The 18,482-nt window shown below is 34.6% G+C and overlaps 1 protein-coding gene across 1 annotated transcript in view; it reads right to left on the bottom strand.

The window, feature by feature from the left end:
- Nucleotides 1-18,482, bottom strand: part of LOC149806885 (uncharacterized protein C6orf62 homolog) — a 41,420-nt gene that overhangs the window by 9,753 nt on the left and 13,185 nt on the right. The window contains exons 4-5 of the mRNA XM_089959116.1: nucleotides 17,010-17,132; nucleotides 4,837-4,971 (exon numbers count right to left, since the gene is read on the bottom strand). Of these exons, the coding sequence (XP_089815242.1) occupies nucleotides 4,837-4,971; nucleotides 17,010-17,132 (258 nt within the window). The remainder of the gene's footprint in view (nucleotides 1-4,836; nucleotides 4,972-17,009; nucleotides 17,133-18,482) is intronic.

Here is an 18,482-nt window from a genome sequence, read left to right as displayed (position 1 = left end):
AAGTACCAGTTCTGGGCCCTTCCTTTTTATCTAAATTCCCTAGATCACTCCGGTGGCCTAGTGGTTAGAGCGTCCACTTCGGAAGCGGGAGGTCATGAGTTTGAACCCCAGCTGAGTCATACCAAAGACTTACAAAAATGGTACTAACAGCTGCCTCACTTGGCTCTCGGCACAAAGAGGTTAGTGTTAGGACTGGTCGGCATGGTATCGGGATAATGTGACTGGTTGGGACATCATGCTACGTGTCCACGGCATGATGCCCAAGTGTAAGACATCGCTATAAACTGCCACACTGCAGGCATCGTAGCGATATGACTGAAAAATTGTTAAAGCTAGGTTAAAAATCCTAATTACACACACACACTCATACATTAAAGCATATGTATGGTATGTACAGCTTGGAAAAAAACCCTGCATTAAGCCATTAAACAGTAATAATGTGTACCTCGACAAAACACTATAATCCCACTGCAACCAAAACAAACAAGAGTCCCTCTATGATACTGACATTCTACTGGCAACAAACAATATCCAGGAATTAAAGATAAAAACATTTCTTCCTTTAACTACCAAGTGCTGAAACCATTTATGATATTCTTTAAGGATAACAAGATTTTCAAAATTAGCTGCGATGGTGTACATATTGGACATCAGCTTGGAATCAATTTCAATTAGGGCCAACAAGGCATCATAAGAAGTTTTCTGGTGGAAGCATGATGCTGACATGATTGTCTGTTTGGAAAGAGTAACAACAGCAAGCCTTTCAAGATGGATGCTATGGTTGCCATATTCGAGATCAGATTGGTACCATTTCTATTTCATACGAACTAGACATCATAACAAGTCTCTTGGTAGAAGCACAATGCTGATATAGCCATCCATCCAGGAGAAGTATTGATAACAAGATCTACAAGATCTCCAATGTGGCAGTCATTTTAGAAGTTGGATCAGCACCAATTTAATTTATGGCCAACTAGACATCAGTTAAAATTTCATGCTGATATAACCATTCATTTAGGAGAAACAGTGATAAAAAGATTTTCAAGCTGGCCACTATGCTAGGCAATACTGCCTTTCTGAATGGCACCATTAGGACCAACTAAACATCACAAGAAGCTGCCTAGTAAAAAAAAAACTTGCTGATATGAACATCCATTCAGGAGGAGTAGAAATAACAGTACAGTGTGACCCCGCTAAAGCGCACTCCGTTATAACACGAATTCGAATATAACATGGTTGTGGCTCCCGAAATTTCATATACATGTATTTTTCTTGTGCACAAAAAAAAAATTCTTAAAAAGTACAGAAATAAAATGTAAAAAGTTTATTATCATTTTCGGGAAGAGATCATGTATGAAAAATACAATACGATCGTGGCTTGGCTCCTGAAATTTTATACGTATTTTTCTCGTACATGAAAAAATATTTTCTTCTTCTTAAAAGTACGAAAAATAACACATAAAAAGTGTATTCTGGGATCATGTAGGTCTTCGCCAATGTTGCAAACTTGGATTGTTTTTTCATTAGCTGCAAAACATAACATGTGGTGATTTTTTTTTATTGGTGACATTGTTGGCTGATTAAACTTTTACATACAACCATTGGTTTATAGTGCTGAAATTCAGAGGCCCCATGAAAGGAAGCCGCAAACTGGATATAAAATGCACTGAAATTTATCTACTGTTACATATACAAATTTGTCCATATTGACAAACCATCTAAACAGTGCATTGTTATATCATAATCTGCTTATCTTGACATCTAGCATGAGTTGTGAAATATCTGCTTTTTTGTTGTTGACATTTCTGGTAACGGAGATCAACCGGATGAGGCATTATCTCATAATATCTCTTTCATTGGATTTTTGGTCACTTGCTAGTAATTAATATATTTACAAAGACTGACATTTGTATTAGGCAGCATGCATAACATAACTGGGTAAGTATACATTTTTGTGAAAGGTAAGAGATTCTCTATCTGTTACAGATGCTAAGCAGCACATAATACATGATAATCATGTAAGCAGTTTTAGGCAAATACAGTAATTTATCCATGCATTATCTGGCTTCATTTTAAAAAGTTAATGTAAGTTAACAAAGTTACTGGTACAATTATAAACTAAATGCATTTGATATGGCTATAATATTAGTAAAATATGTTCCACACCTTTTTGGGTGTCAAGATTTTAGAGACATATATTCCCACTACCACTCACTGTCCCCAGTTAAAACATTCTTCATCTTAATTAATGTTCACCTTGAATGAAAATTATTTGCTATGTTTATCCATGTTTCAATATTGATAACATTCATCCTGTTTAATATTTTCTCATAATAAAATGGTCATTAATTCCCAAAAAGCAAAACATCTTGTATCCCAGATTAATCATATGATAACTATGTGTTAATTTTCTTCTTAATCCACAAAATTACCCTGTGAAATCAATGATGAATGAGCCATCTTTACTGTTTACTTACTTCTGGGTAGTGTGATTCAGGCATTGATTTTTGGGACTACTTCATGGTTGGCGACTACATTATCTAAAATTAATTTTGTATATACCAGAGCGGTTTATATTGTTAATAAGCCTTAAGTTTGATTCTGGCACTAAATACTGAAATAAGATATAAATAAAGGGATGTTCCTGCCATATTTATCTCTAATGCCCTTCCCCCCTGACCTTTCTAGCATACCCTACACATTGTCCAGATCATTAAAAAACATACTTAAAACTTGGCTATATTCCATTAATCTTCATACATTAGTGTTTTATTCAATATGGAATAATTAAATAAATGAGAGATTGTGACCAAAAGTTGTTTTTTTTTTAATGAAAAAAATGCTTATACTAGTATTCCCAATTTGTCTGACTGAAAAATACTTGTACCAGTATGCCATTTATAATAGAAGCCTTCATTGCATACCCCTCTGAAATCTGATGTTCATACAATTTTATTTTTATATGACTTAAGTCAGCTTTATGGACACTCTTTCTACTGTCCATGTCATTATATATATATATATATATATATATATATATATATATATATATATATATATATATATATATATACCAGGTATTTTGAAACTCATATTTGCTCTTGAAATGCAAATATTTATTTTAGCAACTGATGTAATCAAGTTCATATTTCTTTCTTTTGAAAACTGTCTGTTTTTGGGGCTTATTTTTTATCGTAAGTCAAAAGAGGACAAACTTCTTTTCTGATTATGTTCTCCAAAATGCAAATTTAAAAACCATGTGCTGCCAAACAAACCACATACTAGATTTCCAAATATATATTCTGCACCTGGTAGAATATTAATATTACCTAATTCAAAGTTAATTCTCATTTCCAAAAAGTACTGTTCTTTTGCCAAGTTAGTTTATGCCTGAAATATACTTTTTATTTCGATCTTTGAATTCATATTATTTCAAATCTGCCAGTTTATAAACCTCTATGCTCTGTTAATCACTAGTACTGATGATATGAGTTTAAAACTTGGGTTGAACTGCTTTCTAAGTACATAAATGCATTTACATGGTTTATACATATCAAATTTTGTTACAAGACAGCAGCTTTTCAAATACTGCATAAAAAAAAGAGATTTAATGGAATGGCATGTTTAAAGTGTGATGGGTTAAAAAGAAAAAATTATTCTGTAGAGTTTTTATGAATAAACAATATATTTAAAAGAGAAATACAGTTCAATTCTGAGGACTGTTTAATGAATTCAAGTTTGTTTATTTGTATGTGATCTTTAGGTATTCATCAAAAATTCTATTTACTTCCATGATGCAATATAAATCCATGATTATATACAGTAATTCCCACTTATCTAAAGTTTGCATCACCAGGAAAATCTTGTAACACATTTAAAAGATGATCTCAGCTTTTCTGGATAAAATTCTACAACTCTTAAGTCTTAGGATACAAGAGCTTGTTTCATCATCAGTCGTCATCATGGTATATTCCTTGTGTCTGGATCAAAATAATAAAGTACCAAAGTACATAATATGTATGTATGCCAATAAATATGCATTAAAAGGATCATATAACTTTTACCTTAAAGCTTTTTTTGACTTGTTTGTCATTCATCTGTTTTCTTTCAAGTTTTTTGAAGTTGAACACAGGCATTGCTGTTAGGGAGATTTGGTATAAAATCATCTCCAAGAAAGTAATATTAACAGTGCATTTTTTTATACTGTTGCCATAGTAACCAAGCTATTTGGTATAAATTCAGTAAATTAAATGCATGACCAAAATACTTTTTTATATTTGAAATGTTAAAGACCAATGTTAGTAAATCCTAGAAAAATATAAGCACATAATATAAAACCTAAACTTTATTGATTTTAATTGTTCAATCTTAACACTTAAATGAATACAAAACACCTGGTGTGCCTATATATATTTGGTGGAGCTTGGATAATCCAAGCCAAATAATTAGAAAATCTAACTGTTCACAATCTAAATTGAAAATATACAAAGCCTGACTAAGATAGCATAAAGCTTAATATAAATGAATACTAAAAATATGTAATTTTGTCATGATTTTTATACATTCTAGGCTGGATTTTGGTTGCCATGGCAATTAATCAAATCTTCCCTTGCATGCTGAAATAAGGTATACTTAATACCCATCCAGTGTCCCAAATTTTTTTACCACTATAAATAAAATTAATAATGCACAAGAAATAAATTCAAAAGTATGCCAAATTACTGAATTAATGGATAAATCCTGTGCAAATCAGGAAGTTAAACCTCCAGACTGATGTGCAGTAAAGGGTTAAGGCACAATCCAATAAGTGCATGAAAATGTTAATTCCGTAAATACCTGGAGCTGAGCTTTATCAATGAAGAGGAAAAAAGACTGCTCTGGATTGTTGATGATCAAGCCAGACTTATCCTTGCAAGTCAACAGGTGCATCAGCTGCTTCTCATATTCATGGTGGGAAAAGGTAAACTCTGTCTGAAAAATGGAGAACTTTTTACTTCTTGTAACTGCCTGGAAATCTTAAACTTGCCAACATTCCTGGTAGTTTTGGGAGATTTTTCAGAAACACAAATGAAAGGTTTTATTGGGGGGGGGGGGAAGCTAATTTTAAGTATGTAATACTTACCTGTTACTATTGTCTTGCTTATCCTTTATGCAATGGAAAAACCCTTGTCCATATCCGGTCTGAATTGCTTCCTAGAACCATTATTCTATTCTAGGACCTTAACTACTGAAGGACATCAGAGTAGGAAGGAAGGAGAGCCTCTGGCAATAATGGTAGGTAGGTTGGTTGGTTGTTATGCATTTAACACCATTTATTAGCATGTGATAGGCTATACATGGCAGCAAGTAAATTTGACTGAGAAAGAACCCAGGAAAACTCATTGAAGAACCACAACCCACTGGAAGAAACTGGCAAGCTTTTTCAGATACCCAAATTGGCCAAGCATGATCTTCAAACCCATGCAAGATAAGATGTCAGTGATGTGAAAAAATTGAGTGCCTTTCAGACCACTTGCCCACCCAGTGCCCCAACAGGTAAGTATTACATAATTAAAAGTTAGCAATATACACAACCCACAAAAACTATATTTTAATGTCAGTAATACATTTACCTGTCACTATTGTGTAGCTAAATTTGCCAGTAAGGAAGGAATCTGATGGACTGTAAATGAGAAAACAACAAGAAATGTGAGTCCCCTTATAGCCCAGTCATTCTACTGCTTTTATACAGAAGCTGTCTGAGTCACTGTTTGTGCTATAACTATGGACTCACAGAAAAGATACCTTGGTTGTTGTTGTTGTTATAGGGTTTAATGCCATTTTTCAGCACATGATAGACTATACATGGCAGCCAGTATAAATGGTGGAAGAAGAACCCTGGAAAACCCCAGAAAGACCCACCAACCCACAAGAATCTACCGGCAAGCTTTCTCACATACCAACATTGGCTCAGCCTAAGGTTCAAACCCATGCAGACAGGTGAGATGACAGTGATCCATAACGGTGAGCACTGTAGACTACTCAGCCACTTGGGGCCCCCAAAAGATACATGGCTCAAGTATTGTTGTTGTTGTTGTAGGGTTTAACGCCATTTTTCAGCACATGATAGGCTATACATGTATACATGGCGGCCAGTATTAATGGTGGAGGAAGAACCCAGGAAAACCCCGGAAAGAACCACCGACCCACGAGAAGCTACTGGCAAGCTTTTCTCACATACCCACAATGGCTGAATCCGAGACTGGTACCCACACAGACAGAGGTGTGATGGCAGTGATCCGTAACAGAGAGCGCTTTAGCCCACTTGGCCACTCGGGGCAGCTAGGATTATCGCATTTCCCAGTGCACTTATCACAAAAGATTCTCCACTTTTTACCACAGATCATAGATGTAGAATGTCTCAGGGTCAGGACAATGCAGTCGGCAACCTTGGTTGAAAACTTCATCTGGCAGATAGATGCTCAAGATAAGCCAAGTGTGAAGGTAAGAGAATCTAAGGATTGGTGTAAAGCAGAGTATATTACACCTTTGTGTTGCAAAAGCAGATTCTTCCACTGAGGTATCAACCTGAACAGCATGCATGCATTCATGAAAAGCTGGTCCTACCTCAGGCTGAAAGTGTCCGGTGCCCAAGCTCTTTGGACTGGGACTGAGAAATAAAAAATGTAAGCCTGTTGCAGAGTTTCATTAGTCTATAAAAAATAGTATACTTGAGATTTCTCCCATAGAATGAAGTCTGAAACAGTTTCTGAACTGCTTCATGCAGAGACCATTCTGTTTGGACTACCTTGCCTGTTTTGAGCAAACTGTCTGCAAGGATAATTTTCTTTCCTGAAATGAGATGAACTTGGAGTGTAACTGCTTCTGACTTCCATGCAGAGTGGATCATGAGTACCTCCTTGTTGTCTAAGGCAGGGGTTGGCAACCTTTTTTTACATAGCGTGCCACTTTTTTTCTGGATTAATTACAAAATGAACAAGCGTGTGCCACCAGTAAAAGAGTAACACTGTTAAAATTGAGATTTTTGGCTGCCCTTTGCGTGCCACAAAAAACCTCTTGACGTGCCACCTATGGCACGCATGCCTTAGGTTGCCAAACCCTGGTCTACGGTATGCAACCACTAACAACATGTCTATTCACCCTTTTGGGGCAAAGAACAAAACTTTCATTTCCAAATTGTTTATGTATAGGGCACTCATCCCAAGACCAATGGCCCTGGAGTACACCTTCTGGCCCTAAAACAGCACCCTCATACCCCAAATCTGACACATTGGTGCAGATAACAGAAGTGTGGTTCAGGGGCATGTAGAAGAATTCATTTTGATTGTACCTCAGCTTGATAGGGTACTCTAGAGTCAATCCGAGAGAAATTTGATCCAACAGTGAATTCTTGTGTGGTACCAACTGCCAACAGAAGAAACTGAAGAGAACATAAATGGAGTCTCCCTATGGATACTAGGTTTAAGTTTCCCAAAAGAGAGAGCAAAAGGCAAGTTGACAACAAGTCTTGACCTGACAAGTCCTCAGCAAGATAGGATTCTGTCAATCCTTTCTGCATGTATGAGAACATGAACCTAACCTAAAAAGGTAGGAAAATTCATCCCTATGTACACAACATCCTGATTAGGAATAATATCTGACTTCTCCAGGTTGGGAATAAGTCCTAACTGAATTGATATGGACCAATAGGGACTGTCTGTTTCTGTTGTGTAGCACCCAGTCATCAACGTACTGGATAAGAGTAATCCCCAGATACCTCAAGTGTACAGCTACTACTCCCATCACACTGAAGACCATCAGCATTAAGGCTAAACAAGATGGCAACTGAAATATTTATTGCCTGATTAACAAATGGAAGTATTTCTTGTGCAGAGTAAAGATTGGGATGTGGAAATGCACACCCTGAAGATCAATGGAAACTGCCCAGTCTCCAAGTCTGATAGCATTCTGAACTGACACTGTAGATTCCATCTTGAAAATTTCTTACTGCCAAAATTTGTTTAGTTGGGGAAAGATCTACAATCAACCTCAATTCCCACCTTATTGGGATATAGGAAATATCTGGGCATAGAATGTTGATGATTGGATGTTTTTAACCCTCTCTACTGCATTCTTCTGAAGAAAGGTGTGCACCTCCTCCTTTAATCTGATTTCATCTGACTGACGGAAGATGGGTCTTTTGAGAAAGAGAGTGCTGTGAATAACAAACGTAAACCCTCTTTCACTCTGAAAAGGACACACCAATCTTTTGCAATACCTGATCACGCTCTAAAAAGAAGACTAATACACCTACTTGTGTTACAAGGAAAAATGATACACTGCAGTAGAGGTCCCCAGGAATGTCTCATTCCTTTGAGAAATGGGGAGCAGTTTATATATTTCCAAGTTTTGCTCTTGCCTCTTCTGCTTTTCTGTTTCCAGTGCAATTGTTGCCAATTGAGCTTATAGGAATGTTGGCTACTTTGCTGCTGTGGTTGCATACCCTTCCTTTGTAAATGGTCTGCCCAGGCTGGAACAGGCTGAGTTGACTTATTGGCCAGTTTCAACAGGCCAGTAACTTAAGTAATTTTCTGTTGATGCAGAAACACCTCCATTTGCTACAGTACACCACTCCCTCAATAACTCGCAAACATGCTTATAATGTGGGGACAGGCATGGATCCCATTTTTTTAAATAAAAAAATACCCAAAAAATTTATCCCTATTTCTTGAATTTGAGGAAAATCGCGATCAAAATTGGTAATGGAAGCTTTGATGTATTGCTAGTTTAATTGTTGAAAACGGTACATAGGACCTGGAAATTTTAATCCACACTATGAAATATCAAATTTAAAATAGGTCATACAATTTTTTACATTTTTTCTTCTCCAAACAACATTCCTAGTACACCATAATTAATGATATGTAAGGCAATTTTGATCAATGAAAATGTCACTTACACGGAGTGGAGGCAGTACTTTAATAAATAAATACAAATTAAATAATTTTTTTATCCATTGATATTTGTGTTCTGATTCAATATTTTAGTTCTTTTTAAGTTTAACTGTCTTAAATGTGTCAATCTACCTTAAAAGGTATGTCTGCGAGCATTTCTCTGAGAACCTAATTAAGTGCAGACCCTGTTTTGATAACTGACTTCTGGAAGTATTTGTTATATTGTTGCACTGAATTAAAAGCTGGCCTCCTTTGTATTATCATGTTAATTATGTCTTTTGAATCAAATAAAGGAGGTGGAATAAAAGAAAAGTTAAAAGGCACAAAAATCCTAAAAACTTAAAATCTAGTAGCCCCAGTCGTATGTCTGGTGAACTCACTTCATTTGATCAATCGAACACTTATAAATGTTATTGTGTATGTGGCATAAACTACCTTAAATTAACTGACTCTTTCATAACTGTGATCAAAAATAACAAGACAGCCAATCGAAATGAATACTTCGTAAAATAAAGAGTTTGATTTCACAGATACGGTCCATTGTGGGCCAGCGAGTTTCAGAGAATTCTTGAACTGGATCTTAAGAGATATCCTCAAGGATGATAAGAAGTTTCGCTTTTACTTCCAATGAAATCATGACATCAATATTGTACTAATTGAAAAATACAAAAATTGAGTTTCGACGTAGACAATTGTCTCACGAAAAAATAATGCGTGTTTTTGAAAAAAGGGAATCTTGTTTGGTGGTGTATCAACATTTAGTCTAGTTCCCTGCTCTGTTGACTCCCGATTTGGCAGGATAATATTAAACACCACTACAGGAACCAGACTCGTCAAGAAAACAAGAAGCAGTGACATAATACACAGATTTTTTTGCATACATGTGATGGTTGTTAAAACCAGAAGAACGGTCTTTCATATATTGGACATTTTAAAAATAAATGTTATTTAAACAGAATAAAGAAAAAATTCATTTAAAAAAGCGTGTTATTAAAATTATTGAAGTGATTATAAAATGAGGATTCAGTCAATAAACAGCCCAGTTCCCTAACGCTGCTCCCCCCCGACACGTTTTTCTTGATGTCAAAGCATTTTTTCTTCAATTTTTGGATGTCCCTTGGTAACTTGCGCCTCACTTATATTGCGGTCTATGATTGTGGACCCCATTGTGTGCGAGTTATCCAGGGAAATGTGTATATTTTTTTATTGTCAGTTTAGTTACTAACACGTTACATTTTGAACATTTTATCCTTTTTTAAGATGTTGGCATTAATACAAATAAAACTTTCTGCTGCCAAAGAACACATATAAATGCATATTTAGAATCTGCAATTAAGTCAACAGTGTGAAATTAATGAAATTATTTCCACAATTGCTAAAATGGCCTCAAATCTTTTTGAACCAAACTTTAGTTTAAAGTCTCATGAACAATCTGTGGACTACAAAGCAGAATTAAAAGCAATGACATCTGAAGCTTAAATACTTGAAGATACACATGTACACAGCACAGAAAAGGGGTAGGCCAGTTACATATATTCCAACCCCAACACCCAGAGGTATATGTATAATTAGTGGCAAAAAAAGCCTAATTTGGGTGTAAAAAGTATAATCTATATATTACATGCCAGAATTACAGCACACATGAAAAGGATATATTTATATTTGCAGTGTTGATTTATCTCTTTTTTTGATCTGACATATTTTAAAGTCTGAAAATAAACCATCTGCTCTAACATTTTCCATCATATAACATCCACAACTCACACTGTAAAGCATTTGGCATAACATCTGGCACAATTTTGGTTAAAGGTACAGACTGGTCTGCTAACTACCTTATCAATATCATGTATTTGTGAGGAAAAGTTCATATTTAAAGAAACCAGGTTGTTTTCTTGGAAATGGGTCATACACAGTTGCTATAAACAGCAAATAAGGAAAGAACTCTTACACTAATCTTACAGCAGTTACCTTTTTTTAAGAATATTCTTAAATTTATATGAATGTAATTAAAAAGATGATAATAAATATGAAAAAACCATCGTAATGCTTTAATTTTATTTTTTTAATGTACCAAGAAAGTGTAATCCATTTTGTGGCATGCTTCAAAAGGAATTTGGTGCAAAAAAAGCATAATGATTATGCCAAAAGTGTCTACCATTAAGCAAACTTTGTTTTGAATGGAGTATCTGTGGTATATAGGATTGGATTCCCTGTATAGACTCCAGTTTATTTACATTGGCAAAGTTTTTGCTTCATATCAGCAGACTTTCTTCTTATTCACAGACTTTCTTCTTTACACTGTAATGTATTATGCATAAGCTGAACACATCATATCAATAATGTTTTGTATTGGTAAGCCAAAAGTTTACCAAGGTTATCAAATCTATTTCTAATTGCAGTGATTCCTATTATTAAGTGGCTTAATTTTTTAATGGCTTTTAACTGGTATCTCTTGTTATTACCTTTTTATCTACTCCAAAATGGAGGTGAAGAGGTTTTGGTTTAATGGCTTTTAACTGGTATCTCTTGTTATTACCTTTTTATCTACTCCAAAATGGAGGTGAAGAGGTTTTGGTTTAATGGCTTTTAACTGGTATCTCTTGCTATTACCTTTTTATCTACTCCAAAATGGAGGTGAAGAGGTTTTGGTTTAATGGCTTTTAACTGGTATCTCTTGTCATTACCTTTTTATCTACTCCAAAATGGAGGTGAAGAGGTTTTGGTTTAATGGCTTTTAACTGGTATCTCTTGTTATTACCTTTTTATCTACTCCAAAATGGAGGTGAAGAGATTTTGGTTTAATGGCTTTTAACTGGTATCTCTTGTTATTACCTTTTTATCTACTCCAAAATGGAGGTGAAGAGGTTTTGGTTTAATGGCTTTTAACTGGTATCTCTTGTCATTGCCTTTTATTCTACTCCAAAATGGAGGTGAAGAGGTTTTGGTTTCAAAGGTTGCAAATCCCAATTATTTCCTATTTATTGTGAACCTTTTTGCATTTATTCCAATGTCATCACGACTATTATCAGTCTGTTCATTTTGACTATTGTAGCGATGGTAGCTCTTTCAACTTTCAATCTATGCATTTCTGATTAGCAGAGCTTTTGTTAAGCATATCATAGCTATGTGTTGCCTCTACACTTTTGTGATAGATTGCTGTCCTATGCACTATATCAAAAGATAAACGAGGAAGATAAAACTTTTGTATGGTTTGCTTTGTGATTCTTGTTGTTGTTGTTGTTGTAGGGTTTAATGTCATTTGTCAGCACACGATAGGCTATACATTGTGGCCAGTACTAATGGTGGAGGAAAAACCCGGGAAGACCCCGGAAAGAACCACTGACCCACAGGAAGCTACTGGCAAGCTTTCTCACATATCCGCTTTAGCCAAATCTGAGACTCGAACACTTAGACAGAGGTGACATGGCAGTGATACATAACAAAGAGCGCTTTAGACCACTCGGGGCCCCGGTTTGCTTTGTGAAAAAGTACCACAGCTTAACCTCATCTTGTTTCTCAGTCCATATTACAAATCCAAACTTTTTTTTTTTCACAAACTAATATCTTTAATATTAGTTTTATAATAGGTTTTTTTGTAATAAGTATTATTTTCATAAAAAAATTATTGATTCTTTTGAAACAATGGTACTTACACAAATATCGAAGTTTGATACATTAACAAGCATAGTGGCTGACTTCAAAAGACTTGCACCTCAGCTGGTGCTGTTTGATGATTGACTTACAAACAAAAAAGTGACGCAAAGTAACTTGCCACTGAAACTGTGCCCAACTATCAATCATAGAATTTCTAAAACCCACTGATGAATCTTGAAATTGGGTTTTAAAAGCAGAAAACAGCGAGGACACAGAATTAAATGATACTGTTTGCAAAGGCGCTATGAAAGCTGACATCAGAACAGCATGTTTGTGTTTTCCAAGTGTTTCTTTCCTTTTGCATGGCTACTTCAGGCAGCAATACCCATACCTGCAATATCAATGTTTTTCTTGCACACTACACAAAGTGCTTCAAAGTTGCGTATTTTAACAGCCAAGTTTTTGTCTTGCAGTGAATTATTTATGAATTAATTACATCATGTGAATGGGGAAGCTATACCCAATGTCTGATTACTTCTCATGGATTCAGATAATGGCAGAAGGGCTAGCAGATGATGGAAGAACTACTTCCTATTCTAGCACAATGTAAAAATATAATTGAAGGCAAAATGTTCCATCACACTTTATATTTAAGCAAAATCTCCCAAACTGAAGGACATTCAATGACCTAGGTGAAAGATCAAAAACTTTCAAGGCCTTGAAATGAGGAATTCATTTCTCAATGACATTCAATGACCCATAATATCCATGCAAACCCTGCACATATACCATCATGGATGTGTGTTATACTAGGCAATACTTTTACGTGTGCTCTGTCATAGTGTGTGAGAATATCCAAGAAACTGAAAACCTCATATTTATTCCTATGTTATGCACATGTTTGTATGTATCCCTAGCTAGGCCACTGATAAATACCACAGACAATGGTACTATAATATAGTTTGTACAGGTAAAGTTATGAATTGACACCTGCCATGATCAGGTTTAAAATGTCACGGTTTCTCCAATGTTTGTTTAGTATGCTGACTTATGAAGTGAATGCAGTAAAATCAGTGATGGGTGCATTAAAACCCACTACATCTGCAATAAAATCAGTTACATTTTTCTGAGTGAATATTAACTAGGCTAAGTGGGCACACTCTATATGTATGTACTGGCAGCCTCCCTTAAGACGTGTAGCACTTTCGACAGAGCAACGTAAAAACGATAATCTTCTACCAGCTATATCATCATTGTTAGATGAACCACCAATATTACAATTTATGCTGAAATAAAGTTCATTTCTTGCTCTTTTTAACTGTTTGTTTGGGTTGTTGATAAAAATAAGTGAATGAACAGTAATTTTCATCTAAAAAAGACACAGTTTCACTGTTAGGCACAATTCGGTCAGCTGATCGCCTTGCAGTGAAAGCAAGAAATATTGCATTCGCTAGGGAAATTCCATTTAAACTCCAAAGTCACCGGGTCAACACCTAAAAATAGCACCAAATTGAAGAGCAGGGAACGCCCTTTATTTTCATATAAGTTTGAAATATATATGTTTCAATTAAATTTTCTTGGTAAGCATTCAAAAAATCGGTTCATTGTTCCGGCTAAATATCTCGGCCATTTTTAAAAATTAATATAAGATACCTATTTGCACTGGAAAGCCCAATTTTTACTGAATTTAATAATATGCATGACTTTGAGATCTCATTAAAGGCAGCCAATCGCAAGCGTGTAAACCGCAAGGTCATATTCAAATGTCTCGAGTCAGGCACTGCGAGGTGATTCCGAATGAAATGGCTGACCTCTCATCAACAAGTGGTCCAGATTTTGGTCTTGTTTGTGAGAAATTGCAAAGCACATTGGTAAGTATTGTTTTGCTTGCTTTTCCAAACATTTATGAATTTCTTTTATTTTTATTTTAATGGATTAAATAAGATACTCTTCGATAAAATGTATGTATACTGCGACGGGAAGTTCACAATTAACATATCTTGCATTCCAAGACTGCGAGAGTGATTTAATCTTAATAAATAATAACTACCTATATTGATTCGATGAATTAGTAAAATGAGTGAATAATTAATCATTCTTTCATAAATATTTTGTGTAGTGCTTGTTTTTTTTTCTCATTTCCTCACAGTTATTGGACGTTTATAAACCGGAAGTTGGTTTCTCTCTTACGATGTATTTCTTCTTTCAGCTGTTTTCATCAAAATATTTTTCTTGGTCGAAGTTTCATTGTTAGTTTTAGTTGGTCTCTCTGGGAAATCAACACTTTTATACTATTATCATCAATAGTAATTAATCTCTGTATGTCTGTCTGTTTCTTTGCTATATAAATAAATTTTAAAAAAACACATTTCCATCCTCCCAATCATTGTCATGATTTGGTATTATGTATAAATATATCGAAACATTTTTTGGTAAAGCAAAACAAAACTAAATGTGCTCACAAAGTTAAAACATTTAAAATTCTACAACCTGAAGATCTCAATCTAGAATATATAAAAAATAACTTAAAATTTTGATAATTTTTTAAAAATATGTTTAAGTTTCAAACTGGAAGAAAAAATTTCAGTTTCCCAAATCTTGCACTGATACAGGTCTTATAAATTATTAACTGTGCTGTTTTGCACTTTTACAGAGAACGAAGACTTTCACTGTATGTCTAGGTGGTTGATTAAAAAGGGCAAAGGAGAAAAATAGCCCTTGAGCATCAAGAGCAAGATGTCATCACCTACAAGTTTTTGATCCAGCTCCATCAGCTTAGAAGTAAATTTCCTGTCACTTCTGATCAAATTAAAGAACTTTTTGAAAAGATTTGCTCAGCCTCATGTCAACAGGATTTTAGGCATACAAATTTGCAGAAGGAGATACATCATGCGCTGACAGCTGCTGCAGGGGTAAATTTAGAATTGATTTCTGAATCAGATGTTTTGATATTTCCAAAAGTTTTCCGGCTGTATTTGTTATACAGAGATTTTGATATTATGCAAAGCTGACTGGGGATTTTCCAAACAGACATGACATTTTAATATTGAATTTGCTATATAACATGCTTTTTATATTTCAATAAAATTTTGTTATTGGTTGTGCAGATTTTACTTTTTTGTGTGGTTGTATGTTGATGTCATGTGAGTTCTGCCCAGGGAGAAGGGAGATGTTTTTAAAAAAAATTGTTTTAAATCCTCGGAATATAGAATCATTAGATAGATTACAGCAATCTGAACACAATACACCTCAAATTTAAAAATTGATAAATAAATGGCCAAGATATTGAATTTTTAATATTTGCAGCTGTATTTGCCATTGACCAGTTTAGTGAAGATTGTTAATTTGGGGGGTCTGCTACATTGTTATTTCAGAGAATTTAGTTCCCCAAAAAAATTGAGCAAAGTCTCTGTATAGAATGCAAGAGATCTGGAAAGTTCCAGACTTAAACTGCAATTAGTTTCAATAATATCAACTACTTAATTTGGCCATCTATGCAATTTGACAAATTTGAAGAATATCTCGGCATTTTATGAAGAATATTTTTACCCATAAATTTTGAACCAGATGAGGTAGACATATAATCTTCTTTTTTTGTTCTTTTAGTTTTATAAAGATATATCTATTGGTTATAAAATCCACACAGAATTTTTAATCTGAAATTTTGGCTGCCAGTACTTGCTACATGTAGCATGCATCCACTGTTCACTGTGGACACTTAATCCCTTGCCCCTTTTCCATGTCCACAGTATAGGGCAATCCATAATCCACGATGCTGTCTAAATCCAAAGGTTGGAAAAATGGATTTTGATTTTAAACTGACAACCACAAAATTGTTTCATTACAGGCCATCATATTACAGTGATGGTCTGCTAAATGAAGACCAAATTAACATGACTAGATGACATCTGAATTTGTACTTGCTTCAAAATAAAAATCATTTCAAAAGTAATATGTGAAGCTCTTTACATCCTCCAAACTACGTTTTTCATTATATAAATTACATAATATTATAATATTACAGTATTTGCATCAATGAACATAGAAGGAAACTAGGAATGTGTTCATAGAACATGGATGCCCCCCATGAGAGTGTGTGAATCTGACCTAAATGCAAAGTTTAACCAAGTGTGAGAGGTGGACAGACAATGTCAAAACTGTCATGGCATTGCACAATGAAGAACAATGTCAAGGAAATAATAGAAACAACCCCAATGAAATCCATACGTTGGTAACTGTGGTTAACTTCTGCTAAACAAACCAAATATGTTCTTTTAAAAGAAATAAATAAAAATGTAAACCAAAATTCTGTGTATTGCCATAAAATATTAAACTTGATAAGATACAAGAATTCAAAAAAAAAGACAAACGAAAAACAACAAAATAAACTGTTTATAATCTGCTACATTTGTATCACAAAACTCGTTTAAGTATAGTGGTAAAACTTGATCAAAAAGTATAGAATAAAATAAACAACTTTACTTTAATTGGCCTGTAAGGTGAACTATCTCCTTTCCAACGTGAGAAAAGGTGGCAGTCAATCTTGTCAATATCATTCCTTGGCCAAAGAAAGAAGTCAACATCTGTGGTACAGCCAATAACATCCTGAGAGGGAGAAAAGTCATTTTACTACAAAACAAGAATTCCTTGACAAGACTGATGCTCCAGTGGTTAAAATGAATTACCTGGAATTCAAGATAAGACTATTTCTACCTTTTAAAGCTTCAATGCCACCATTTTTTTAAAACAAATTTATAATAATAATAATAATAATAATAATAGTAATAATAATAATAATAAAATAATGACAGTATTTAAAGAAGCTCATCTGGACAACTGACCATTCTTCCACAAGGCCTTCTACAATTATATTTGTACATATAGGTGAGATGGCAGCAATCTGTAATGGTGAGCACTTTCGACTACTTAGCCACTCGGAGCCCCAAAAGAATAACGGTCATTTTCATTATTCTTCTAATCTAACTAAAGTTTTGAAGGAAGGAAATGATTTGAAGAAGAAAAAAAATTATCTGACATTACCTGTTCTTTGATATACAAGATGTTAGGTCTAAACTACATTCAAATATCCAGTTTTAAATTAAAAGGTGCCACCCCTTAATTAAGTTCTCAAAGTCACTTGTAATTCCATTCAATTTTGGGAGTGCTCCAAAAGTAGTGATGTCAAGGATCTGACTAAAGTCTGAATGAGATTAAAAATGCACAGAACTTTGTCAGTTCATTCATTGATTTTGAATTTCAAATGTGATTAAGATGGGGTGGGGGGGGGGGGGACCGGGGGCCTAACACCTAGCATGGTTATCATCTGCATGTTTCATACCAAACAGAAGTTGTCAGTGTAAAAGATGACTTTGCTCGCTGGTCATTTCCAGTTCCTGGACAAGTCTATTTTCAGCAATGGGGTGGATACACAACTACAAACGTATGTACATAAAAGGTAAATAAAACATAATCTGCTTCTGATATTTACAATGTCAAATCAAGCAAAGGAAAAGAACAATAACTAAAAATTTGCCTTTTACATGGATACATGTGTGCAAAGGGCTCTAACTCTCAAAATTATGGTAATTTACAGAATTATCTGGCAGTTACCAAACAGGATGAACTACATTTCTGAGGAAAAAAACTCACCAACAGTGTATGCAATATGCCAACAAGTTAGTAAGGAAAGTCCGTTAAGCATGAAACCCACAAACAATTCTGTGTTAGAGCCACCCTGGTCACAGTCAGGTCAGAAATTATAAATTAATGAATGGAAAGACTAAGTTCTGTGCATCTTTTATATTACAGATTTTCATTACTGAAATCGGTAGAGGGTACAAATGGAGATTTATTCAGAACTTTAAATTATTAGAACTTGTGTCTGTAATTCTAAGATTATTCTGGGACTTAATTCACAATACCGTAAGTTCTTTTTTAGTTTTCACTTTGTATTGC

This window comes from Sinohyriopsis cumingii, chromosome 1 (assembly GCF_028554795.1).
Source record: "Sinohyriopsis cumingii isolate HCF-2022 chromosome 1, ASM2855479v2, whole genome shotgun sequence".
NCBI lineage: Eukaryota > Metazoa > Mollusca > Bivalvia > Unionida > Unionidae > Sinohyriopsis > Sinohyriopsis cumingii.
The sequence above is the reverse complement of the archived record's forward strand: the minus strand, read 5'-3'. Positions and strand labels throughout refer to the sequence as shown.